The 26,696-nt window shown below is 35.6% G+C and overlaps 1 protein-coding gene and 2 long non-coding RNA genes across 5 annotated transcripts in view; all 3 read left to right on the forward strand.

Moving 5' to 3' along the window:
* Positions 1 to 26,696, forward strand: part of LOC309498564 (uncharacterized protein) — a 270,271-nt gene that overhangs the window by 56,886 nt on the left and 186,689 nt on the right. Inside the window, exons 3-4 of the mRNA XM_082169347.1 lie at positions 20,412 to 20,768; positions 22,675 to 22,998. Coding sequence (XP_082025473.1) covers positions 20,412 to 20,768; positions 22,675 to 22,998 — 681 coding nt within the window. The remainder of the gene's footprint in view (positions 1 to 20,411; positions 20,769 to 22,674; positions 22,999 to 26,696) is intronic.
* LOC309480770 lies at positions 6,275 to 9,644 on the forward strand. Of its 3 annotated transcripts, XR_014199779.1 has the most exons (7): positions 6,275 to 6,386; positions 6,629 to 6,656; positions 6,804 to 6,890; positions 6,988 to 7,049; positions 7,436 to 7,598; positions 8,820 to 8,914; positions 9,424 to 9,644. It is a non-coding gene; the product is annotated as an uncharacterized lncRNA (long non-coding RNA). The 3 variants fall into 3 exon arrangements; XR_014199777.1 differs by having other exon boundaries at positions 6,804 to 7,049; XR_014199778.1 differs by lacking the exon at positions 8,820 to 8,914 and having other exon boundaries at positions 6,804 to 7,049.
* LOC309503574 lies at positions 23,718 to 26,690 on the forward strand. The gene is made up of 3 exons (XR_014207745.1): positions 23,718 to 24,027; positions 26,081 to 26,137; positions 26,570 to 26,690. It is a non-coding gene; the product is annotated as an uncharacterized lncRNA (long non-coding RNA).

The raw sequence follows: 26,696 nt of genomic DNA on the forward strand, positions 1-26,696 counted from the left end.
AAAAAAACTTGTAATACATTTTTTGTTTGTCTTGATATAAGTAATCAACTCAGTAATTTTCATGGTGATATCTAAAGGTTACATTTTTTACCCTATTCATGTGAGAAAGATAATGAATAGGCGTATGAATAGGATATATTTGGGTCTTTTTCAGAACTTTCCCCTAATGGGATTCTTCTGAGCTTTTTTTCCCTTACTCAGGACATATTGAGGATACAAAATCAGTTGAGTTTGATTCTGTTGCAATTTGTTCACCCTTTTTTCCTAAAACTCCTGGACTAAAATACAATGTGGAACGAACGTGATCACTTACACACACACACACACACACACACACACACACACACACACACACACACACACACACACACACACACACACACACACACACACACACACACACACACACAGAGACACACAAAGGTATTTACTTTCATGTACTAAAATGTGTTTCTTATTCTAAAGTTAATAATTATATACATTTGGATTATTGAATTAAATAATATGTAACTGCATTCAAGTCTTTTCTTTTAGTGTCATTACTGGAAATTTATGTGGCATTATTGCAAAAACAAGACGCTTCAAAAGACCTCAAATAACAACAAAAAAATACTGATTTAATGTGTTTTAAAATGTTTAAATATATATATATATTCATAACAAAAGCTGTAATAAGAGCAGTCAGTCACATCCAAAAAAATGAATGGATCTCTATGGCGCCTCTGCTGGAAGTGTATGGTAATTACACTTTTTGGCAAAACTATATTATCTGCACAAAAAATTCTAATCAGCAGATGAAGAATTATGCATCTCACACCGAGATCAATATCCAGAAACAACTCATATTTCATTTCGATCATCATTAATGGTTTTTTTTATTTATTTTTTTTTATAAAAAGGTAATATTTCATATGCATGCTAATGGTGTAGCTGAGGTATTTTGCAGTAAATAGGCACAAAAGTACTTCACATCTCCCAAAACATAGCATTAATTCATAGATGTTATAAAAAACATAAGTAAAAAAAAAATATATATATAATATTTGTATTATTAAAAATGTAAAAAATAAAAATAAAAAATACAATCACTCTCCTAGTGCATGTTTAATCATATTGTTTTAAATGATTTGTTAATGCATTATTTTGTCATACCTTTACTTGAGAGGGCCCTAATCATGATCAACTTCACTGTTAACTACTTCCCAAACTCAGCTCATGATTGATCATATTGACCCCAAATGCACTGAGTGTAAACAGGAAACTAGAGACATATGAGGAAAAGATGGTTCAGTCCTGTGTCTGCTGGGAAACTTCCGCTAAAACTGTATAAGAATGTTTAGAGAGTGTTATCCTTCCTTTTAGGACATTCTGGTAACAAAAATAAAATTATCTACAGAAAACATTACAAGAACAAAACATAATGCTCTCAAAACATTCAACAACAACATTTCTATCTGGGATGAGCTCATATTGTCAAATCAAGTCAAGTCACCTTAATTTATATAGAGCTTTTAACAATATTGATATGGAGATCATAGTATGAGCACACAGTGAATGCGCTGTGAGTAAAAGAACTACAAATAACCTTTATCTTTTGTTTGTTTGTTTTGTTGTACTGGTGGTGTAAAGGAATACAAATATTCTCCTAGTGCATGTTTAATGATATTTTATTAAATGATTTGTTAATGCATTATTTTGTCATGCCTTTACTTGAGAGGACCCTAATCATGATCAAATTCACTGTTAACTACTTCCCAAACTCAGCTCATGATTGATCATAAACTTACTATCAAACACACAACGAGTGTTCAGCTCAGTGAAGTGATGTTGTGTGGTCAGAGAACAGAAGTACAGTATCATCACGACTGTGTCTGGATGGAGAGTGAACTACTGATCCCAGCAAACCTTCCCTGAGTTTTGCTCCTTCCTTTGGGAACTGTTCCACAAATATTCTTTGTGGGTTTTGAATTGTTATTTTGTATTTAGCTGTGCATAAGTCACAGTAGGGTGAGTTTGAAGGAAAGAGAGAAACACAGAACAGATAAAGAGCTTTTAAGGGCAGTTATTAGTGTATTTTCTACGCTTGAAGAGGAGGATCAACTAATCCTGTGCCGTCCAGTAATGTTTATGACAAAGCTGACATCAAGAGTTCAAGATATGATGATATTACATTATTTACATTTGTTTCAAAGTCAGGGTATTTCTTATTCCTTCTTAAAGAGGCGTTTGATTTGGTTTATCATAAATGTTAATGAATGCATTTACCATCAAACATCGGAAAAAGACTGTATGATTTGATTCTTCTGCTTTTTATGCTGGTATGGTTTATGTTTTTTCATTTATTAATATCATAATGATCACTGAGATATACTGTGTTTCAGGTATCAGTGGAGTGGATCATGTGTTCATCAGTTCTGGTGAAAATGTGCGTCTGTCCTGTAATAATGCTCTTTCTCACTGCAAATTTAAAACTACATGGACCTACGCTAACAGATTCAGAAACTCAGGGACAGTTGCACTGATTACTAAAGGGATAAAGAAGAAAGACACAGAGAGACATAAGAGACTGAGTCTGGAGTCTGACTGCTCTCTGAACATCAAGAACGTCACAGAAGAAGATTATGGATTTTACATCTGCCAACAATGGATAAATGTGTATGGAGGAGACCAAAAACAAGGACCTGATGCACATGTTTTTCTGCATGTTCTTCATGGTAAGTTTATGATTATGTGGTCAATTTAAAAACAGCAGATTCTCCCTTTAAACTCAGATGATGATTGAAGAGTCTGTGATTTGTGTCTTGTGTTCAGTTTCAGTGTCTTCATCATCATCATCATCATCATCATCATCATCATCCTCATCTTCATCCTCACAGACTGAGATCAGTCCAGGCCGCTCTGTGACTCTCTCCTGTCAGTTGTATTCAGATACTGGATTCTCCTGTGATTATTGGGTTCGTTCTGAGGGAGTTGAGCTGTTGTGGGTGAATCAGGCTGGTGTTGATCTGAAGACAGACTTCATATGTATTTGTTTTTAAACTTAAATGGTTTGCCGCAATTAGTTTCCTCAATCGGTTTGAGTTGAGTTAACTTATTGGGTTTTACAGTGTAGAACAACAACATTTCTATCTGGGATGAGCTCATATTGTCAAATCAAGTCAAGTCACCTTCATTTATATACAGTAGAGCTTTTAACAATATTGATATGGAGATCATAGTACGGGCCCCTACTCTGAACGAAGTCAAAAGCCGTTGAATGGTCTGAGCGCGCTCGGGTGTCAGCCAAACCTTCATTCGGCTGAGTCTATTACTGAACCCAGGAAGAGATTCTCTGACTGGGGAGCAGTGAGCTCTTGGATACGTTGATTCTGAGTCCTAGGCATCCCAAATGGCTGAGGAGCACAGATCTGAGAGAGTTTAATTCCGTCTCTGACTGGGCCAGAATGAGCCAATCATCGAGATAGTTGAGGATGCGCATTCCCTTCTGTCTCAGGGGAAATACACCACACCCATGAACATCTTAAACATGCGTCGTGCCAGAGACAGTCCAATGGTAGGACTGTATACTGGTATGCAACCCCTTCGAAATGCAAACCTCAAGAACGGTTTGTGAAGGGGGGCAATCTGGATATGAAAGTGTGCATCTTTCAGATCCACTGAGAAAAAACAAGCCCCTGGGCATACTAGCATGAGGATTCGTTTCAAAGTTAGCATCTTGAACAGCCATTTCGTGAGGACATAGTTCAGATGTCTGAGGTCTGGGATTGGCCTGATGCCGCCATCCTTCTTGGGAAAGAGGAAGTAACGGCCATAGAAGCCTGACAGCATTTTCGCCAGTATACTGGACATGATGACATGAGGTTACTCGCTCCAATTCGCTCACAGACCACCCCGCTTCGCAGATATAGTCAATGCTTCAGTGAAGAGCAACGTGGCTCACGTCCTCCGCACTGAAGAACTGAGCTTATAGTTTATTTTCATGTGCCGAGAAACAAAGTCTTCTGTGTAAGTTAGACACACATCACTCTATAGCCAAATCTCTCCTCTCCATCTATAGCCGGTGTGTGGAGAGCACAGGACACTTTGTTGATTGATTGATATCTATTAACTCGTGTTCAACCAACAGGAATGTCTAATTTGTCAGTTCAGATCAAAGCAAAAAACGCAAATTCATTATAATCCATTACAAAACTGGGAATAAAAAAAAAAATATATATATAACTCTGATTGTTCATCTAAAAGAAGAATGTCATATACACCTAGCATGACTTAAGGGTGAGTAAATCATGAGCTAATTAACATTTTTGGGTGAACTATCCCTTTAATTCAGTATTAATAACATCGCAGCGAGATCTAGTGAGAAAGCATTTGAATTCAGCGCAGTATTAACAACACAACACAGAATTCTCTGTTATTAACCATATACTGTATATCAGATCAAACAGCACTGACTTGAAAGTAGGGTTGGGTACTGAAACCTGGCACCGATATGGAACCGGTACCTAAGGGGGTATTCACACCTGACTTGTTTGGTTCGATAGAATTGAACTCAAGTTCGTTTCCCCCCTTGGTGCGAATCTTTTGGGCAGGTGTGAATACAGCAATCACACTCGGGTGAGGACCAAACAACCGAACCGAGACCCAGCTGAAGAGGTACGTTCTCGGTACGGTTCCAAACGAACTCTGGTACGGTTTGTTTACGGTGTGAACATGAACCGACCCAATTGCAAAAAGCACTCCACCTTTTTTGACAGGGTCATATTTGTAATTTGGGGTGATAAAATGCCTATAGGCTACATTAATCTGTGATCTGTAAGGACCAGCTGCCACACGGTTCGGCACGCATGTGATTTGCGGATTAACTACTAAATTTAACCATCATAGAGTGAAAGTTTGTCATTTGGATGTGTTCAAACAATTTTAAACGCAAAAGAGGCGAAAATCGGGATTCACTCATTACCCGAAGTGCGTGCGAACACCGAATTGATTCCTCTTTTGTGTTTCCTTGCCTTTGAATGGACACACATGCACACAAAATGATGTTAAAAACTCGTCTACCCGTCTCAGCAAGTATTTTTTTTTTTTTTTGGTTATGTCATAGGTGTAATTTACAGAATAATTTCTGTAGCCTATTGGAATACAACTGTTAGACTTTGTAACTTTGTTATTTAGTATTTATCTCTGCTTGTAATTTGTGATTCCAACGAATCAGTAAAAGCACAAATATTGCATTACGAAATATCTCCATGCAAAAATGTAATATATGGCCATATATGTACTTATATTTTAAATAGCATGACATATATGTATACATATATTTGACTTATCTGAGAACACAATATATGCCTGAAACATATATCTATACATATATTTGACTTATGAGAACACAATATATGCCTGCAACATATATCTATACATATATTTGACTTATGAGAACACAATATATGCCTGCAACATATATCTATACATATATTTGACTTATGAGAACACAATATATGCCTGCAACATATATCTATACATATATTTGACTTATGAGAACACAATATATGCCTGCAACATATATCTATACATATATTTGACTTATGAGAACACAATATATGCCTGCAACATATATCTATACATATATTTGACTTATCTGAGAACACAATATATGCCTGCAACATATATGAACATTTATGTGTCCAAACATGTGAAGAAAATATTTGAGTTCATCCATATATGATACCATATATCTGCATTACAGTATAGTATTGGTTTCTCGCATATATGGACAACATTAATTATAAATATGTGACATACATATTTGTTTTCCACATATTTAATAAATGTATGTAAACATACACTGTAACCCTTTACTGTAAATTTACAACGAATTTCTTACAGAATTGTACTGTATTTCCATAATACAGTATTAAGCTGTATCTTTTACAGAACAGCTGTAAATATACAGCACATTTCTGTTTTCGTCCTGATAAATTCGTTATATAGGATCATACCATCATACTGACTGAAAAGGCATTGCATTGTGGGATTGATTTCTTTCGCGCTCAATTCAGTTCAAATGTGACGCGACATGCGAGCAGACAGTAACGTTAGGCAGCTACAACAGGCAAACTTGTTTCGTCAGCGGGATTCAACTGAACAAATAATCATTCCTGTTATCAAGATAAACAATGTCTGTGAATCTGTGAGCAATTTTAAAGCTTTTTTGAGGTTCGGTTCGTGTTTCAAACATTAGTTGCCTGTGACGCAGCTGGACGACGTTAAAGGTACAGTAGCAGCTACCTGAGGACGGATGGAAGAATTTGTCATTGAATAATCTGCGCGTGACGATAAGTGGGATTTAGAGTTTGAGAAGATGGAGAATTGTTCAACTGAGTGATACGGTAAGCCAATATATAAGTTATTATTTATCTTTTTTTGCGTTCGCATTTCTACATTGTTTTCACGTAACGTTATTTTTGGTTTGATTTTGCGAACGCGGTTTACTACCGTGGCCGCGCAAGCAATTCACTGACTCTGTTCACCTGTTTACCAAGTAACGTTAACTTCGACATTTCATATAATAGGCAACCTTTACCATGCTATTTGCATGACGTGCATTTGATATATATTTTTTTCGTTTTAGGCTTTGTAATCTGATGGCCATTGTTAATGTAAGTGCTTTTAAGTAGTGTTACATAGTCTATGTGGTAAAAAAAAAAATGCTGTCAAATTCTGTCAGGTCTGTGATCGTGCTTTTCGTTGTCAGAATTTTGCTAGCACATGAAAATCCATGTTCCTAATGCTGTTTTCAAATGTAGTGGGCCTATTCCTGATTGCCATCCCATGGTCCTACAACTACTCCCTAATTCAAAGAAGTTAGACGGTGTTATCCTTCAAGCAGATAAGTAGAGATTATTAAGCAAATCTCATTAATCTGTAATATGTTTTATGTTTTGGTTCTGTTGATCAAGGTTGTGCTGTCCTTTGTAAAAATTGTTTCAGGAATTTGCGTCGCTGATGTCCAGCAATCTACATTTGCCAGAAAGTCCACGACTTATTTCCTGGTATGTAAACATTAAAGGGGTAGATGAAACCTAAAATGAAAAGCCATCATTTACTCACCCCACTGCAAAATATGTTTTTCTTAATTAGTGTTTTTATTTTGTTTCCAGTCCAGATATCTACAATTCTTACATGAAGAAGCATTTAATAGACAAGTAAAAATGGTCTTGTTTTCTGAAAGAATAAGTCAAAATTAAGTGAGTTTATGCTTAAAACAAACATAATTATATGCCAGTGCATTTTAGCATTCTAACCAATTTTAATTTTTAGTTGAAAAATTTAATTCATAGAACTATGAATAGACAACTACATCGAACCACAGTGGAACCCACAGTAGTTATTTTAATTATTATTTTTTTTTTTTTTTTTTTTTTTTATTCCATTACAGGTCAATCTCTAAGCAACCAGTGATGGATATTAAGTTTGGAAGGTCAAGGTGTGTGTGAAGGATCACAGCCTGACTTCATCATGGCCTGGCAGCGCTGTTTGCCTCCTCCTATGAGTTCAGCTTGCAGTACCAAGAAGAGGCAGCACCTTGAGTTTGTTCAGAGGTTAGTCATTGGCATATTTGCCATTCATATATATATATATATATATATATATATATATATATATATATATATATATATATATATATATATATATATATATTAGACTGAATTGTGTCACTAACCTTGACTTGACAGTATTTATTATGTTGACTACTGGTATGAACAATATGGCCCTGGGTTCCATACAGGGCTTAGCTTAAGCCAGGTCTAGGCCTTAATAAAATTAGGGTATTTAAGCAGCTTTTATAATAATGTATCATAAAAAAAAAACAAAAAAAACATTACTGGTGTGCATCTTGAGATAAAACAGTGGCAGTCATATATTTTAAGATATGTCAGTGCAAGTTGTTTTCAGTTGAAGGATTAGTGAAAATTCTGTCATTAATTACTCACCCTCATGTCGTTCCAAACCTGTAAGACCTTCGTTCATCTTCAGAACACAGATTAAGATATTTTTGATGAAATCTGAGAGGTTTCTGAACCACCCATAGACAGCAACGTCTTTGCAACTTTTAAGGCCCAGAAAGCATTTTTTTTGTAAATTTGGAGTGCTGTCAATACAGAGAACAACGACAAAAATCAGTGTTGCCTACACCGTGTTATCCTCTTTTTAAAATTTGCACCCTGTTGACTTCAATGGGGCAATGTTTAAACCTGCTTTTAGCCTCTTAATATCCTTGATGTGTCATACAAGTGCCCAGCCATGTGAGTGATTCCTTCAGCGTGAACACGGGTGAATCTGACTGCAGTAGATGTGAAAGATATCTTGTTGAAACATCTACAAATGTCCATATATGGGTGAAAATGCCCCTTGAAATCAATTTAAGGTGGCAAATATTACCCCTTAATAAAAAATGTTAATTTCTGTCAGTGCTGTAAACTGACCACTGCATAGAATATGAAAAATATGAATATCTTTGTCAGTCAGCTGTCAACAGGCCTAAACAAGCCATGGCACCAAGCACAGAAACACAATCAGTAAAATGTTATCTAATTATTATCAAGAAAACTTTGAAAATATCGATCGAGACATATTTTGTCAATATTGCACACCCCTAATGCATGGTATTAATTTTGATTTCTTCGGGTCTTAAAAAGGTCTTAAAAAGCCTTAAATTTGACTTTAAAAAATGTGCAGAAACCCTGCTTCATAATATTTAGGTTGAACCACTGTAGCTATATATTTACCATTGTTTTTACCACTTTTCTGGGCTTTGACAGTTGCAATGATATTGTTATCAATGGAAGGACAAAACTATCGGATTTCATCAAAAATATCTTCATTTGTGTCCCGAAGATGAACAAAAGTCTTGAGGGTGAGTAATAATGACAGAATTAAAATTTTTGGGTGCAAACATGCATTTTAGTCTGGTAAATCATGTTGTCATATATGCAATAAACATTGCAAGGCTTGCAATTAAGTTAAATTATTTCTGTCACAAATGTTTGGGCTGGATTCTGGCAGTGTGTGCTCTATATAAACGGAGAGTCTATGACTGCCTTTCCACTGATACACTGATGGCACCGGATGAGGGGATGATATTGTTAATGGGCGATGAGTAGACAAAAGTTGTAGAATAAAACTTTAAATCTGGCAACCCCACTTCAGAAATTTAGTTAGTTGACAGTGCGCATGTAAACAGACACATTGAGTTGATGCATTTTACCAGGGCAGAAAAAATATCAGTTATTGATCACAACATCCAACATTGCATTTTTTTTTTTCATGTTGTTCAGTTTTAGACAGCTTTTGTGCTGTCTCTCTTTGTCAAAATATATACACTCAGTTAATAATATTTAATTGTTGTTTTTTTCTGCCTTTTAGACGCTTTCTTGACATCAATCCTGAACGTGGATCAAACACAAAGAAAGGACAAGTAACTTCAAAGAAAACTGGCCAAGTTGTGCAAAACAAGAACACCACTGTAAGCCTAAAGGTTTCCTCACTTCTGTGAAAACTTGCAGACTTTGAATGGGATTTCGTTTGCACTTTTATGGACTTCAAAAAAGAAACAGAATTTCACTGTCGTTATAAAGCTTGGAAGAGCCAGGACATTTTTTAATATAACTCCGACAGTATTCGTCTGAAAGAAGAATGTCATATAGACCTAGGATGACTTGAGTGAGTAAATCATGTGCTAATTTACATTTTTGGGCGAACTATTCCTTTAATTAAGTGCTAACTGTTACCTGTTTGTTGTTAAGTGTTAAAATTGCATTTTATGTTTAAAAAGTAATTCAGCCAACATGTTCACAGATGGCATTTTAACTAAATAAATGTTTTAAAACCCAGAAAATGTTGTTTTCTTTTTCCTAGTGTGACTACTCTTATGAAACCTTAAAGTATAATATTTTAATTATGTAATAATAAAAGCAGTATTCCCTGTAAAAATACAATGTATTGCTGTCGACAAGTTTAATAATGTAAAATGTGGTATAATTGGTAATTACAGTGGAGTACTGTAAATGCTGTTTACTGTACTAGTGTTGTAAAAATACAGTATGTGGATGGCAACCCAGCTGTCAGTATTTTACTGTAAATTTACAGTGAAAAGTTTTACAGTGTACATGCATGTGATACTGATGCATTTTTAAAGCTGTGGCATATGGTTATGGTGCTTTGTGGATGTATTTGTCAAAAATGACAAAGAAAACACTGCATTATTGTATTAAAATACTATATTTGGTATTCACACAATAGACAATCTCCAACTATAGGCATTTAATTTCAAGGCATTCAGATATAAGATTTGTATCCCTAATATATGTGAAAGTATGTACTATAGAAATAAGTACATATATGCATGTATACATATATGCGTCATATATGCATGTATACATATATGCGTCTTACATATATTTCACATTTATGTGCATATACGGGAAAATATATGGCACTTACATGAAAACGGCCATTTTTGCTATATTTTGAAATATATGTTTCATATATGTCTATGTGTTTTACATATATGAATTTTGCATATATTCTCATATATGCAGCAGACATACATGGGCACTAACATTATATATGTAATTTACATATACTGTATTGACATATATTACATTTCTGTATGGGTAATTAAATATTCAGTGATTAATTGAGTGATAATTGACAATTATTGAAGACACCTGATGTTAACAAGCAGAATCACTGAAGGAGAAAATCACACCGTTATGGTGATCAGTGTTTGCTTTAGTTGGGCTTTTGACTTTTAATGTACCCTTATTTTAACACTTTTGAGTGTGGTCTAAGATAAATTCCCAGGAGAGTTAATTTAACACTGGAGTTTTTGCTGTGTATATATAGATGAAGTGTGATTGTGACGCATCTGTCAGTGAAACACTTCTGGAGGTTGTGAATTTGTGGTTTCACAAGCACAAACTTAGTAGCCTAATAAAAGCTTCATGGTACACACACACATATAGCAACACAATGTGTTAGTGATGTGATGGGAAAAAAAGTGTCAATAATAAAAATTAAAAAAATAGACATAAAAATGACCCTGAGGACACTGTATTGGGTCACTTAAAAATAACTATATTTCATTATGTTGAAATTGTTTTCTCTGACAAATAATCAGTAGCTACAATAGCTGGGCTTCCATCCAAACTTAAAGTTTATACATTTTGCGTTTCCATCACTCGTTTCTGATGCGATACTTCAAAATATGCATAAAAACAGGGTGATGGAAACATAGCTAATGAGAGGATAAATATATGTTTGTATTGATTTGTGTGGAACTGTTCATTCAAAGCACTTTGTTCAGTGTCAAACATAACACTTCTTTATGGACTTGGTTGGTTTCTGGACGCCACTGTACAGTTCAGCTCACTTTCTGATCCAGAGCTTTTCAAAGTCAACACAGTTTTACACCAGAGATCTTTCTGATCGCTTCTTCAGCTGTGTCATAGAGTCAGGACTAAACACTGATGAGATCAGAGGAAGTAACCAACCACAGGAGGAGCTGATGATGTTTCAAGGAAGAGCTGTAACTATATATAGTGAAGAGGAAGACTGACAGAAACACACAATGGCTGATAAGTGTGATCTGTGTCTGCTGGGACTGATCATTCTCTCTTCACTTCTCACAGGTAAAGAAATCTGTATTTTCTCTAAAGACATTTAGTGGAATTAGTCTGGAAAGAGTTCATTTGAACATGCTCAGTTTATTCTTGCACACATTCACGTTGTGATCTCAGAGTTGTGTATTGATACACAAAGATCATACTGTATTGATACACAAAGATCATACTGTATTATTCCTGATACTGGACATAGTGTCACTCAAACATCTGATGATGAAGAATTATCTTCATATTAAGAGTGTAACGCCCGTTTCACACATACTCCGTGTGCATATTTTTTTCCGCACCCATGTTAACAGGTTAGAGCTTTCAAACTTCATGTGGATGCGGTCCGGCGATCCGTTCGAGGTAGCGATCGTTTTCACACCGAGTCTAAGTTTCCTGTGCTGCACGCGCTGAATTAAAATGAGTCAAAATGAACACAGATTGACATGAAAATATAATAATCTCACCATAAATGCATTTAATTAAATAAAATGTAGTAATCTCACCATAAATCATCTCATTCGTGGAGGTGGAAAAACAAGTCCTTTGTGACATGCAAGATTTATTGTATTGAAATTTAAATGCAAAAGAAAAGGCATGAGTCGGCTGTTTTTGTCAAGTTTTATTTTAAAATGTTTGCGACTTAAATATAAGTAGGCTACATGGTTAATATTTTACCACTTGCTTGAGCAACTTTATATATATATATATAAAGTAGCATTGAATAATACGTTGTTTAAATTGTGTTTAAACGTCTATTAAAGAGTGTATATGTGTACAAAGAGAATCGCAATGCTGACAAAACTTGTGTTTGTGGTACAGCCGTGGATCAGTTACTGTATGCATATGTGAAAGCACTACGCACTGCAAATGCAGTATGTGTGAAACGGGCGTAAGGGTGGATTTCCTGTAGAGGTTCAAGCTGCAAGACTGCCGAATGACTAAAGAAAAGTTGTCAGCAAGATGGTAGAAAACTGTACATTTCTTGTCTATTCCACCCACTGCTACTTATACCAACGACGGAAATAAGCGCAGTTACAATAGATTAATATGTGGGAGAGCGTTGCTATAGAGAGTGATGATATTGTATTGCAATTAGACATGTGCCGGTATTATTTTCCATCAACCGCTTAAACAAACACTGCGTATATGCTGCGCAAAACACGTGCGCACTCTTATGTAAACAATCCCCACATGTAGAAGCACTGTGTGCATGCGGCGCAGTGCGCACTCTAGTCTAATGTAATGAATCCTCACATGGAGAAGAAGCATGGCGGAAGGAGGAACGCTGCCGACGATTTATTCCCCTTCTAAAAGTAGGGCTGTCAACTCTACGCATTCAGCGTGAGACTCACGCAATTTACACTTTTCACACGCTCTCGCGCCACACATCCATTTTCTCACGCAGAGAAAAATCGTGGAGCAAAGAGGACACTGACACCGACAGACTAGACAGAGCAGGTTACTACTGATATGAAAACAATTCTCAGCTCTCAGGTTATGTCCATTTTATTACGAAATTCAGACAATAAATACCGTTTTGGTGCTTGTAAATGTGACGGGACCGATCGCTGTAGCGCCTCAGTTCAAGTAAACCGATCATCTGTTACTTTTTATTTAAAGATACAGTACAACTTACCGAAAGGTATTTATGCCTCATACATAATATCGATCAATCAGTGTTTTTCAACCATGGAAAGTTGTCAATAAAACTGCAGGTGAACAATTATGTCACAGAACATTAGTTACATTTACCTCAGGAAAGCCATTTAATGACCAACACTAGTTGACTAGAAAAAATAGCTATAGAGAGGAGTATTTTGCTAAATATGTGCACTATATTACATTTGTATTATATTTTTACTTGTCATAATTGTTATTATAATGAAAACCAATTATTTTTTAACCTTTAATAATACCAGCTGACAGGGCTCTCTGTATGTTTACAGCATTATGTGAGATATTTTTTCTTGAGAAAAATTAACATGTAGGCTCTCTACTGTAGTAGCCTACCTAATATGTATCCAAAGAGTCAATATTGAATCAAGATTGAAATCAAATCCCAAGAATTCAATTGAAATCGTGACAATTGTGTAAAATTCTGTTTAGTTACCAAATGTTTTGACAATCACAATTACACCTGCAATTACACAATTACAATTGCAATATTGTGATGCAAGTTGTTGTTTTTCCTACAGTACAGAGAGTGATTTGTTCATCTTGTGTCGACCGCGCATGCGCAAAATCAGATGGGTTCTGTACCGGAAAGAGAAATGATTAGTTCATCTCTTGAGTCTTCGGGTCTGATTCTTCTGAGTCTTTCGTTCTTTTGACACCTGACGTGATGTGACAGCGCTGGACACATAAATGAGTTAATAATTCCCAAACTTTCTTATAAACAAGCGTGTAGTCAGTTTTTTAACAGTTACATGCTGCGTTTTTGCTCTCAATCTCCATTTCTTATAGCTTTCTTATTTCTTTCAATTCAAATTTTTTGAATTTCTATCATGATGGTTCTTCTCTAGCCTGGTTAAAACCAGACCCTTCTCAGTTGAAACTGAGTATAGGGTCTGGCGAAGCTATGTAGACAAATCATTTCCAAAGGGGCGTCACCAACCGACGTAGCTCAAATTCCTCTGGGAGCAATTGGATAGTCATAAAATCAAATCGATGAAGGAGATGACGTATGCTTCGAGTGTTGTTCTTTGCTCCGGTTTTAACGAAAACGGTAAGTTTAAATCGCTCAAAACAGACGCGATAACTGATTCGTTTATATACGGTCTATGATTCGAACAAGTGATGTTCCACGGCGGCATCCATCTTTGTAATGAAATCCCCTTCAGCGTCGCTGCGCTATCGTCATCATGTAAATCCCTCCCCAAACGTTTCTGATTGGTGCCGCGATTTCGGCAGCACAGAAATGAGTTTGAATGGGCTCTTCTCCAGACTATCCTGGAGAGAGAATTAAAATTCGCCGGAAGTAGTCTGGGTTTTCCCAGGCTAGTTCTTCTCCATATGAATGTACCAAAAGAGTTGGTAATTTAAACTTTATCTATAATGGGGGAAATCACTTTGATAAATATACTACTACTACTAGATTCCCACTACTAATGTGATCAGATGATGTCATCTACTTGATGATGATGATAATGATATAGTTATCTTGTAGTGCTCTGATCAGCTGACCTCTTCTAGACTGTCATGTGTGTTATTAATTACATATAATTGATTAGAGTAAAACATATAGAAAAACACTAAACATTTTGAACTACTGTTTCACTTTGATACACTCAAACCTCAAGAATCAGCGCGTGAATCTCAATAACGGTGACGTGTTTCATAAAGAAAACCAGGGATGGGCAAACTCGGTCCTGGAGGGCCACTGTCCTGCAGAGTTTATCTCCAACCCTGATAAACTCTCCTGTCTGTAGCTTTCTAGTAATCCTGGAGACATTGATTAGCTGTGTTTGATGAGGGTCCCAGATAGCAAGCCACCATCCAAACAATGTTAAATCAGTGTTATTGTGTCAATGTTACTGCATTGAATCAACATCACTTTTACACCCATAATGTTTTTTTTTAGATTTCATCCAAAAATCATTGATAATGGCATTGAATTTATGTTACAATGTGATGATGATGATTCAACATCATGCTTGCACTCTCAGAAAATAAAACACAACAAATATAACAGTATAACAGTGGCCCTCCAGGACCGAACCCTAATTTGTCGACTTTTCTTTAGTTAAAAAAAAAATGGTTTCCTTCATCTCAGTGCAATAAGATTTTGTGACTTTTTCTAAATGATCTATCTTTACACACACAAAAACTGGGCTTGATTCGGTTGTTCTGAAGGTATTTTTAAAAAAAGTCAGACTCAAGACCTTTGAAATGAATGTCTTTGAAATGAAAATAGTTTTTTTGTTTTTCATTTGTCAAAAAAAATCAATAAATCCAGAATAAATCAGAAAATTTCCATACGTCAATGTACTAGAGCACAAATAGTCCAGGCGTTTTAAGCCAAAATGGGGGTCAACCGTGAACAAATTGCAACAGAATCAAACTCAACTGATTTTGTATCCTCAATATGTCCTGAGTAAGGGGAAAAAAGCTCAGAAGAATCCCATTAGGGGAAAGTTCTGAAAAAGACCCAAATATATCCTATTCATACGCCTATTCATTATCTTTCTCACATGAATAGGGTAAAAAATGTAACCTTTAGATATCACCATGAAAATTACTGAGTTGATTACTTATATCAAGACAAACAAAAAATGTTTTTTTTTTGTTTTTTTTGTTTGTTAACATGGACAAACGGTGCATAATCTAATTACAGATGTGCTAATTTGCATAAATACCACAACAGATCTAAACATTGGGTCTAGCCAGGAGAAAATGTCTTGTTGAATCTTGTTGACATATAACAGTAAAAGACTAAATGTTAAGGTCTGAATGGAACCCATTTAGGCTACCCATGAGCATTAATACATAGAGGCAGGAAGAAGTACTTTAAAACAGCCTTTATTAATTATTATTGCAGAGATGGGGTTTGGGGCTGGGTCTGTGGGACTGTTTCTGGGGGACGAGAAGATGTTTCATGAGATGCTTCGCGTCGGGGTCCCGTTCAGCCTGTCGGGGTTGTTATCCGCTATAACAACCGCCTCGCTATACATTATCCCTTACTTAAGACATGGATACATGGATTATTGTAGGCATTACACTGCCATGTATGTAATTCAAGTCGATTAATCTCAAGACAGCTAACAAGTTATTTGCTGCTGCTAGCCGTGTTAGCTATCTAATGAAACTATTCGCTAATCCTAAACTTGACATCGTTTCACCAAAAATAGTCGTACAACAGCTCAACACACATCCAGATGTTCCCAATAAATTGTAGTTGATCACCAGGTATGTTTTATTAATGTATATTAATGAATAATCCATGTAGGAAAAACAAAAGGACATATTTCTTACCTGAGGGACAGCTTAGTGACAGTTGAAAGTTGAGAGTTGATAGTTGAGTGGACCTTGAATTAATGACTGACTGAATCTCTGAATGTTTTAAAAACGCTGTACCCAATGTTTAGATCTGTTGTGGTATTTATGCAAATTAGCACATCTGTAATTAGATTATGCACCATTTGTCCATGTTAACAAACAATTAAAAAAAAACTTGTAATACATTTTTTGTTTGTCTTGATATAAGTAATCAACTCAGTAATTTTCATGGTGATATCTAAAGGTTACATTTTTTACCCTATTCATGTGAGAAAAATAATGAATAGGCGTATGAATAGGATATATTTGGGTCTTTTTCAGAACTTTCCCCTAATGGGATTCTTTGGGGCTTTTTTCCCCCTTACTCAGGACATATTGAGGATACAAAATCAGTTGAGTTTGATTCTGTTGCAATTTGTTCACCCTTTTTTCCTAAAACTCCTGGACTAAAATACAATGTGGAACGAACATGATCACTTACACACACACACACACACACACACACACACGCGCGCGCGCACACACACACACACAGGTATTTACTTTGATGTACTAAAATGTGTTTCTTATTCTAAAGTTAATAATTATATACATTTCGATTATTGAAATAAATAATATGTAACTGCATTCAAGTCTTTTCTTTTAGTGTCATTACTGGAAATTTATGTGGCATTATTGCAAAAACAAGACACTTCAAAAGTACTGATTTAATGTGTTTTAAAATGTTTAAATATATATATCCATAACAAAAGCTGTTATAAGAGCAGTCAGTCACATCCAAAAAAATGAATGGATCTCTATGGCGCCTCTGCTGGAAGTGTATGGTAATTACACTTTTTGGTAAAACTATATTATCTGCCAAAAAAATTCTAACCAGCAGATGAAGAATTATGCATCTCACACCGAGATCAATATCCAGAAACAACTCAGATTTCATTTCGATCATCATTAATGTGTTTTTTTTATTTAATTTTTTTTATAAAAAGGTAATATTTCGTATGCATGCTAATGGTGTAGCTGAGGTATTTTGCAGTAAATAGGCACAAAAGTACTTCACATCTCCCAAAACATAGCATTAATTCATAGATGTTATAAAAAACATAAGTAAAAAAAAAATGTATATAATATTTGTATTATTAAAAATGTAAAAAATAAAAATAAAAAATACAATCACTCTCCTAGTGCATGTTTAATTATATTTTATTAAATGATTTGTTAAAGCCACACTAAGTAGAAATTGTGTTTTTGTCAAACAGCGACCCCTAGAGTCGCTGTGGAATACTTGCACTGTCGTAAATATATTATATTATAACGTTTTTACATGATTGCAGCTAAATCACAAGTAAATAGTCTATAGTCTAGGCCTACTGTATAATTTAATTTGTGTTGTTTTTATTGGAATGTAAACATTACAAAATGCCAGATAACATCAATTAAGTTAAATGTACGTCGCATTATTTCATAACATTGGCCGTTATGATGTCATTAGACATGATTACTGCAATTTATCATAATAGTTTGCAAATTGTGCTCGTTTACACTATTTACAACCTCTACGTTAGGCTTATTTATTATAATTATGTGAGATATTGAAAGCTGTTCTCATGATAATCGCAGGAATCAACGTCAACAGCGTCTGATATCCCTCAGGACTACGTGATAAATACACCTCACAACACCTGAGTTCAGCTGGCAAACTAATTCGTGAGGCATAGCTATCTGATTTATCAAAACGATTCCATTTACACCTGGTCACATAAATGTATTTTTGCGAAACGGATTTAAATTCATCGGATTGGAGTTCACGTCACCGAAAGCAACAGATATGAGCTGCATTTTATAGATCATCAGCTAAAATTTCAAAATCAAAGACCGCAATAAGAGAGAGCAGTATCAGCCCTGGTAAGATCATTTCGTTTCTTTACTTTTAATGATGAAGATTGTGTGTTAAGCGTCTGCGACTTACTTTCACTTTGATTTGCGATAGTTTGCACGTTGGCTTGATGCAGTTGCTCATCTGCGGTGATGCGTGTTCCAGCGCGTCGTCATATCTGGAAATAACATAATAGCCTATACAACTCTCTCACACTTTTTTTTTTTTTTTTTTCATTTTTGGGAGGAGTACAATTTACATATGTGGTTTCAACAACCATATGCATTTACACTTGTCCAGTTTCGTCTGGAATGCGTCTCAGATCTCCTCCTGAAGTGGTTTGAGGGATCGGATTCAAATCTGTCTCAAATGCGTTTCGGAGGGCATTTAAACCTGGACTTTTCACGATCGGATAGCTATCCGATCTGAGAAAATGCATGAAGTGGCCAGGTGTAAACAACCCCCATGACAAAAACATACGCACGAAAGCCGAAAACAAACGCCGGCTGGTTGGCCTCTCACGTCCAAATTTGAGGAAGTGGTGGGGGAAGTGACGTATGCCGTAAAGCAGTCGAATTTTGTAGTTCTTTTTGTGCTCTGGTTACTACCCGAACCCCGAAGTTACATAGTGCCAGTAAAAGCGATACAGACCCTGTCAGGCTATGGCAGACGTGTCATTCAACCTATTGTAAGTTGATGTACCATCACAAGGATCTTGGAAATATATTATGAAGGTTGAAAAGTTACATAGTGTTGCTTTAATGCATTATTTTGTCATGCCTTTACTTGAGACGGCCCTAATCATGATCAAATTCACTGTTAACTACTTCCCAAACTCAGCTCATGATTGATCATAAACTTACTATCAAACACACAACGAGTGTTCAGCTCAGTGAAGTGATGTTGTGTGGTCAGAGAACAGAAGTACAGTATCATCACGACTGTGTCTGGATGGAGAGTGAACTACTGATCCCAGCAAACCTTCCCTGAGTTTTGCTCCTTCCTTTGGGAACTGTTCCACAAATATTCTTTGTGGGTTTTGAATTGTTATTTTGTATTTAGCTGTGCATAAGTCACAGTAGGGTGAGTTTGAAGGAAAGAGAGAAACACAGAACAGATAAAGAGCTTTTAAGGGCAGTTATTAGTGTATTTTCTACAGTTGAAGAGGAGGATCAACTAATCCTGTGCCGTCCAGTAATGTTTATGACAAAGCTGACATCAAGAGTTCAAGATATGATGATATTACATTATTTACATTTGTTTCAAAGTCAGGGTATTTCTTATTCCTTCTTAAAGAGGCGTTTGATTTGGTTTATCCATAAATGTTTATTAATGCATTAACTATCAAACACAGGAAAAAGACTGTATGATTTGATTCTTCTGGTTTTTATGCTGGTATGGTTTATATTTATTAATATCATAATGATGACTGAGATATACTGTGTTTCAGGTATCAGTGGAGTGGAGGATCATGTGTTCATCAGTTCTGGTGGAAATGTGCGTCTGTCCTGTAATAATGCTCTTCCTGACTGCAAATCTAAAACTACATGGACCCACTCTAACAGATTCAGACATTCAGGGACAGTTGAACTGGTTTATCAAGGGATAAAGAAGAAAGACACAGAGAGACATAAGAGACTGAGTCTGGAGTCTGACTGCTCTCTGAACATCAAGAACGTCACAGAAGAAGATTATGGATTATACATCTGCCAACAATATGTGAACGGACAGAAACAAGGACCTGATGCACGTGTTTTTCTGGATGTTCTTCATGGTAAGTTTATGATTATGTGATCAATTTAAAAAGGGCAGATTCTCCTTCTAAACTCAGATGATGATTGAAGAGTCTGTGATTTGTGTCTTGTGTTCAGTTTCAGTGTCTTCATCATCATCATCATCATCATCATCATCATCTTCATCCTCACAGACTGAGATCAGTCCAGGCCGCTCTGTGAGTCTCTCCTGTCAGTTGTATTCAGATACTGGATTCTCCTGTGATGATCGGGTCAGTTCTGAGGGAGTTGAGCTGTTGTGGGTGAATCAGGCTGGTGTTGATCTGAAGACAGACTCCAGATATCAGATATTATCATCATCATCAGATCAATATCGCTGTATCATCACTCTGACTACAACACTCCTGAATGAAGATAACAACAGAGAGTGGAGATGTCGGCTTGCTCACAGAAATCAACTCAAGACCTCAGTCAGATACACTGTCAAGTATTCAGGTGAGAAAACACTCTTTTCAGACAGATTTGTGGAAACTTTCACACACTGGCTCTACTCTTCCTGATGGCTTCATACGTTTGGCAATTGTAAAATATTAGTGGTCCAAGTCATAAACTGCATAAAAATCCTTATAATTCCCAATATTGACCTCCTATGGGTCATGTGTAGCATACAATTACAGATATAACAAATTAGATATAGCTAAATATAATTAGAAATAATTATAATTAAATATAACTAAAGATTTTGAGGATAAACATTTGTAAAATTCACAAATATATTGCACAGACAATTCTCATTATTACATTTCTGTACTAAGTGTTAATGTTTATAACATAAATAAGGAACAAAAGTAAAACAGCATGTATTTATATTCTTAACATTTTGTATAAGATATTGGTAAACATGAGAGTTTAAATCTGCCTAAATGCTACAAGAACAACATACACATATCAGAGGATCACTGTGTGTTCAACTGTTATCTATTACATTCATTAGAGCATCAAAGGAAACAACAGATAGAAAAAAAGAGAAAACCATACAGTGGAAAATTTATTAAAAAAAAATCTAAAAAGAAAAGGATTAAAAAATGACATCCATTTGCTTTTTTTTTTTTTTTTTGCTTCTTTTAGGTCCTCAATATAATGCTTAAGTTCAGTTTAAATAATATAATGTTAGGTTTATTATTGGTCCATTTCTGTTTATGGTATTTTACATAATTATTAAGTTAATCACCACATTTTGCTCAAAACTCTTATTTTTATTCAACAAAATTATATCTTTACCAGACAGTCGAATATTTGATTTTGTGAATTTAAATATTAGATATTCAATATCAATCCAAAACAATATACATTCATAAAATACATGTTTTATGGATTCTTCTTCTAAATTACAAAAGACGCATTTAGTCTCCATGTCTCTAAAAAATCTTGAGCTCTTCTCACTGGATAAATCAAATGAATGGCCTTATATGTAACTTCTTTAACTTTATTTGAAATTGATTTTGTTCTATATCTTACAGTAGGATAATGTTGAGATGTGCTGTGGATTAAATGTAGCCTTTATTCCCAAACGAACACATTTAAAACCAGTAAGCATTCGTGTAGGCCTGATTGAACTCATGGTTAATGAGAGATCATTAAAAGAAAGAATATCCAAAACTGAAGGGTTGTGACACTTAGTGTATAAAGCTCTTGCATTAGATGTTCCACAATCTGTCAAAAATAGAAGAGGTGGAAACTATTTAGTTCAACTTAAAATATCTTCACTATAGGTGCTCTCGGCGTGTTAGTTGTGTTGCTACGGTAATGCTGGCATTTTACTCTAATATATGTTGACTGATGAGTCTGTGTTTAATGATATCAATAAATAATAAAATAACTACAAATAACCTTTATCTTTTGTTTGTTTGTTTGTTTTGTTGTACTGGTGGTGTAAAGGAATACAAATATTCTCCTAGTGCATGTTTAATCATATTGTATTAAATGATTTGTTAATGCATTATTTTGTCATGCCTTTACTTGAGAGGGCCCTAATCATGATCAAATTCACTGTTAACTACTTCCCAAACTCAGCTCATGATTGATCATAAACTTACTATCAAACACACAACGAGTGTTCAGCTCAGTGAAGTGATGTTGTGTGGTCAGAGAACAGAAGTACAGTATCATCACGACTGTGTCTGGATGATGATATTACATTATTTACATTTGTTTCAAAGTCAGGGTATTTCTTATTCCTTCTTAAAGAGGCGTTTGATTTGGTTTATCCATAAATGTTTATTAATGCATTAACTATCAAACACAGGAAAAAGACTGTATGATTTGATTCTTCTGGTTTTTATGCTGGTATGGTTTATATTTATTAATATCATAATGATCACTGAGATATACTGTGTTTCAGGTATCAGTGGAGTGGAGGATCATGTGTTCATCAGTTCTGGTGAAAATGCTCGTCTGTCCTGTAATAATGCTCTTCCTGACTGCAAATCTAAAACTACATGGACCTACTATAACAGATTCAGACATTCAGCAGGAGTTGAACTGATTCATCAAGGGATAAAGAATAAAGACACAGAGAAACATGAGAGACTGAGACTGGAGTCTGACTGCTCTCTGAACATCAAGAACGTCACAGAAGAAGATTATGGATCTTACAGCTGCCAACAATATGTGAACGGACAGAAACAAGGACCTGATGCACGTGTTTCTCTGCATGTTCTTCATGGTAAGTTTATGATTATGTGATCAATTTAAAAAGGTTCTCTCTTTAAACTCAGATGATGATGGAAGAGTCTGTGATTTGTGTCTTGTGTTCAGTTTCAGTGTCTCCATCATCATCATCATCATCATCATCTTCATCCTCACAGACTGAGATCAGTCCAGGCCGCTCTGTGACTCTCTCCTGTCAGTTGTATTCAGATAATGGACTCTCCTGTGATGAATGGGTTCGTTCTGAGGGAATTGAGCTGTTGTGGGTGAATCAGGCTGGTGTTGATCTGAAGACAGACTCCAGATATCAGATATCATCATCATCATCAGATCAATATCGCTGTATCATCATCACTCTGACTACAACACTCCTGAATGAAGATAACAACAGAGAGTGGAGATGTCGGCTTACTCACAGAAATCAACTCAAGACCTCAGTCAGATACACTGTCAAGTATTCAGGTGAGAAAACACTCTTTTCAAACAGATTTGTCAAAACTTTCACACACACTGACTCTACTCTTCCTGATGGCTTCATATGTTTGGCAATTGTAAAATATTAGTGGTCAATGTCATAAACTGCATAAAAATTATTATAATTCCCAATATTGACCTCCTATGGGTCATACTAGGCTAAAATAGACTCTTCTGATTTATGCAATATTTCATGTATGACCCATGAGGGACGTCAATATTGGGAATTATAAGGATTTGTATGCAGTTTGAGGAATTCTAAGGCTTAATAATGTCATTGATTCAGGAAAGCTGAAGGTTTATGGGAAGCAGCTCACTGTGTTTCACTCTCATATAAACCAGGAATAAATGATACAGTAACATCTCTCTTCTCAACTACTGCCACTGTAAGCTGTGATGATTGAACACAAACTGCATGTCATGATCAATATGAAAATATGATGTTAATGTCCTGATGCGTCTGAACATTCATCTTCTGCAGCTCCAGTCGCTTCAACAACACTGACTCCAGTCAGAAGCTCAAACTCTGAGAAGACATCAAGCCGAACTACAGCAGCAGCTTCTACACAAGGTTCATGATCACATGATCACTGTCACACATCATCAGTCTCTTGCTTCAGTGGTTTGCACTGGCTCTCACAGACTGCTTTATCATCACACATATTATCATCAAAAAAAGCTCTTTGTCAGATTTGTCAGTGAGTTTTGATACATATGACCGGTCTTGTACAGTCTGTTGTCTGATGCAAAATAATCATAATATACAGCTAGTGTAACTCACACCATCCCATGATAAATTAATCAAATCATAGTGAGGATTTATTAACACTAGAAGTGCCATGGCGGTCATTTTGACCGTTTTGAATTTTATATCTGCAATAACTTTGTTGAAAAAATAAATAAAATCCTGCCGGTTCCTGACTTTTCCTAAAAGTGTCTGTATTTTCATTTAAAATGTTTTTCATATAAATTGCACATAAGGCAAAAAAACAAATGAACATATTTACCTATTTCGGCCATAGACGGTCATATTGACCGCACTGAATTTCGCGGTATTATTATAGGCTATACCAATATACACAACAATAAAATGTGGTAAAAATACACAAAACATATTCAACAACAAATAATTTAAATGTAATGATATTCAGAACAGAACAAGAATGAAAAAATAACTATAAACAAGCCAAAATGAAATACTTTATAAGCGAAAGTGAAAGTAAGCGGCGTTAGGCTCACCTAATTCTCTAATTAGAATCAAAATGTTTCAACATTTGCGATGTATTTGGATGGTAAACTATTTTAAACTAAACTACTTTATTATAGGCTTTGTACTTCACTCACGTTCCAATATCGACGGAAAAAATCATCCTCTTCACACGTGCAAAATGGTACGAATTGTACGAGGCTATACTGACTATATAAACAGAGCAGTGGAATTTTTATATGTTAGGTTGACTATTTTATTATGGCTATAATGAACAGGCTGCAATGTCAAGACTGCAATGCTGTAATATGGTGTGTGTGTGTGTGTGTGTGTGTGTGTGTGTGTGTGTGTGTGTGTGTCGGCGGGCGCGATCGAACAGTGGAAACATGAAAACATAGGCTACTCCGTTATTTTGTTCAGGACATCTACAGATATTATTTATAAATGTATAATTAAACTTGTTTAAATGTACAGTTTGGTGTTGTTTTGTTTTTAAAATATATCCTAATACAATAAATGCATTAATCTCTCAATTGGGTATGTATCATTAAAGATATAGAGTTTGGAATCTAGCGGTCAAAATGACCGCTCGCGGCAGTTCTAGTAGTTATGGAATTCTGGCACTTCTAGTGTTAAACACAACTCATCCCATGTTAGTGTGAGCAGATTTCAGCACTGATACTGATACAGTTTGTAAAATAAATGCCTAGATATTATGTTCATGCATTAAAATATTATATATTTCTATTTCAATTTAGTTTTTAACAGTTGTAACATCAACTACAGAAACAACTCCACATACCACAGCAAACTCTCCAAATCCAGGTGTTTATGGTCATCATCTTCATTTGACCGACTCATGGAGTTTTCTAGAATCAGTATCTGAATCCTCTCTGGATTACACTTTCCGTGTTGTCAGTCGGATTTTGATTTTGGTCTGTGTGACTCCGCCCACTGCCAGTTCAGCCAATAGTATTTTGACACGCCTGGATGCCAGATAGCAGGAAAACACAGCGTATCGCAGCCTTGGAAACGAGCAAACAAACTGGGTCAGGGATCGCAGATTCTACACAACCTAAAAAGCCTCGGTATCCATCTAAACATCTCTATGAACGAGAGCTTATTAAAACACGGATAAATCAACTTACAGTGTATAAGTCTCCTCGGCTTTCATTGTCAATTGCGCTCGTTCTGTTGCGTGTCCTCAAACTGGCAACCGGCGTAAGTGTCGAGTCTGAGGAGGCGGGGAAACAAAGATATCTGATATTTTGAACACAACTCATCCCATGTTAGTGTGAGCAGCTTTCAGCACTGATACTGTAGCTCTGGACTACAGCAGTTTGTGAAATAAATGCCTTGATATTATGTTCATGCATTAAAATATTATATATTTATATTTCCATTTTGTTTTTAACAGTTGTAACATCAACTACAGAAACAACTCCAGATATCACACCAAACCCTCCGATTCCAGGTGTGTATGAACATCATCCTCATCCTCAACGACTCGTTGTTCGAACAGCCGATCACAGGTTTTGACTCAAGCCATGTTTAATTTGTAATCTACATCACTTTATAATTCCATTCTCTTGTACATCAGCAACAACCCATAAACATGAAAACTAATACCGTAATGTAAAAAGTAACTGTCATTAAATGTCAGACACATCATTCTCATCCAGACAATCCTAAACCATCATGTCACATTCATTTAGTGAACATATGAGGTACAGTCTGTTAGTGTACAGATGGCTTTCAATACATATACATTTCTATAAAATCATCATCACAAGCATCAATTAGATGATAAATAAAGATAATTATGCTATTCAACGTGCCGTGTTTATGTATTTGGTTAAACACAGTAATATAAAATAAGTTAAATAAGTTATTTTTGTTTTACCAGGTTCAGTCCAAACCGGGTTCAGAGATGACCAGTTCTGTGTGGGTTAAGATGTCAGTTCCTCTTCTTTCTTTCTTCTTTAACCACACGTGTTTCTCTAATAAACGAATAAACTCTTCCAAACCTCAAC

Source organism: Leuciscus leuciscus (assembly GCF_965113295.1).
Source record: "Leuciscus leuciscus genome assembly, chromosome: 1".
Taxonomy (NCBI): Eukaryota; Metazoa; Chordata; class Actinopteri; order Cypriniformes; family Leuciscidae; genus Leuciscus; species Leuciscus leuciscus.